The following is a 1,932-nucleotide window of genomic DNA, read 5'->3' on the forward strand; positions in this document are numbered from 1 at the left end:
CCCTTCCCATTCCCCTTCCCATTCCCCTTCCCATTCCCCTTCCCATTCCCCTTCCCATTCCTTTCCCGTTCCCATTCCCGTTCCCCATTCCCGTTCCCCTTCCCATTCCCGTTCCCCTTCCCATTCCCGTTTCCCCCTTCCCGTTCCCATTCCCGTTCCCCATTCCCATTGTGCTGAATTCCCGTTGCCGTTGGCATTCCAGCCGTGGATAACGGGTGCGTGGCCTACGCCCTCCGGACGGGATTCAACACCTCCCAGGTGAGATCCCACAGGCCTTCCACAATTCCCACAGGAAAGGTGGGAAGAGGGAGGAAAACGTTGGGAAGAGGAAGGAGGAAAGTTAGGAAGAGGAAGGAAGGAGGAAAGTTGGGAAGAGGAAGGAAACGGTTGGGAAGAGGAAGGAGGAAAGTTGGGAAGAGGAAGGAAGAAAGTTGGGAAGAGGAAGGAGGATGGGAAGAGGAAGAAGAAGGTTGGGAATGGGAATAAAGTTGGGAAGAGGAAGGAATGAGGTTTGGGAATGGGAATAAAGGTGGGAAGAGGAAGGAAGAAAGTTGGGAATGGGAATAAAAGGTGGGAAGAAGAATAAAACTGGGAAAGAGGAAGGAGGGAAGTTGTGGAACTCCCGATCGCTGTCGATCCCTTCAAAACCCTTTCCTTGGGATTCCTTGGAATTCCTGTGGGATTCCTGTGGGATTCCTGATCCCTGGTGATCCCCAGGGGAAGCTGCTGCAGGTGCATCAACCCCCAGTCCCTTCCTACCCTTCCCACCCTTCCCATTCCCGTAAAATTCTCTGGAATTCCTTCGGGATCGCCCGATCCCTCCGAGCCCTTTCCTTGGGATTCCTTGGAATTCCTGTGGGATTCCTGTGGGATTCCTGATCCCTGGTGATTCCCAGGGGAAGCTGCTGCAGATGCATCAACCCCCAAGCCCTTCCCACCCTTCCCATTCCCGTGAAATTCTCCGGAATTCCTTCGGGATCGCCCAATCCCTCCGAGCCCTTTCCTTGGGATTCCTTGGAATTCCGGTGGGATTCCCGTGGGATTCCTGGTCCCTGGTGATCCCCAGGGGAAGCTGCTGCAGGTGCATCAACCCCCAATCCCTTCCCACCCTTCCCATTCCCGTGAAATTCTCTGGAATTCCTTCGGGATCGCCCGATCCCTCCGAGCCCTTTCCGAGGGATTCCTTGGAATTCCTGTGGGATTCCGTTGGTATTCCTGTGGGATTCCTGGTCCCTGGTGATTCCCAGGGGAAGCTGCTGCAGATGCATCAACCCCCAATCCCTTCAAGTCCTTCCCATTCCCGTGAAATTCTCTGGAATTCCTTCGGGATCGCCCGATCCCTCCGAGCCCTTTCCTTGGGATTCCTTGGAATTCCTGTGGGATTCCCGTGGGATTCCTGTGGGATTCCTGATCCCTGGTGATTCCCAGGGGAAGCAGATGCAGATGCATCAACCCCCAGTCCCTTCAAGCCCTTCCAACCCTTCCCATTCCTGTGAAATTCTCTGGAATTCCTTCGGGATCGCCCGATCCCTCCGAGCCCTTTCCGAGGGATTCCTTGGAATTCCTGTGGGATTCCGTTGGTATTCCTGTGGGATTCCTGATCCCTGGTGATCCCCAGGGGAAGCTGCTGCGGACGATCCTGTTCGGGGTGCAGCGGGTGACGGCCAACAACCTGGAGACCTTCATCTTCATCCTCTTCCTCCTCGTCTTCGCCGTCGCCGCCGCCGCCTACGTCTGGATCCAGGGTGGGCATGGGCCGGGAATGGGGCGGGAATGGGGTGGGAATGAACCGGGAGTGTCCTGGGAATGGGGTGGGAATGAGCTGGGAATGGGGTGGGAATGAACCAGGAGTGTCCTGGGAATGGGGTGGGAATGAGCCAGGAGAGCCCTGGGAATGGGGTGGGAATGGGGTGGGAGTGCCCTGGGAATGGG

The 1,932-nt window shown here is 56.5% G+C and overlaps 1 protein-coding gene across 1 annotated transcript in view; it reads left to right on the forward strand.

Annotated features, from left to right (window-relative positions):
- Window positions 1-202: 202 nt before the first annotated feature.
- LOC114073440 (manganese-transporting ATPase 13A1-like) overlaps window positions 203-1,932 on the forward strand; it is a gene marked incomplete at both ends in the record, with an annotated part of 5,830 nt that continues 4,100 nt past the window's right edge. Inside the window, 2 exons of the mRNA XM_027911197.1 lie at window positions 203-258; window positions 1,619-1,745. Coding sequence (XP_027766998.1) covers window positions 203-258; window positions 1,619-1,745 — 183 coding nt within the window. The remainder of the gene's footprint in view (window positions 259-1,618; window positions 1,746-1,932) is intronic.

The sequence above is a fragment of the Empidonax traillii genome, unplaced genomic scaffold, assembly GCF_003031625.1.
Source record: "Empidonax traillii isolate 1590-97213 ecotype Southwest subspecies unplaced genomic scaffold, ASM303162v1 scaffold6451:size12926, whole genome shotgun sequence".
Taxonomy (NCBI): Eukaryota; Metazoa; Chordata; class Aves; order Passeriformes; family Tyrannidae; genus Empidonax; species Empidonax traillii.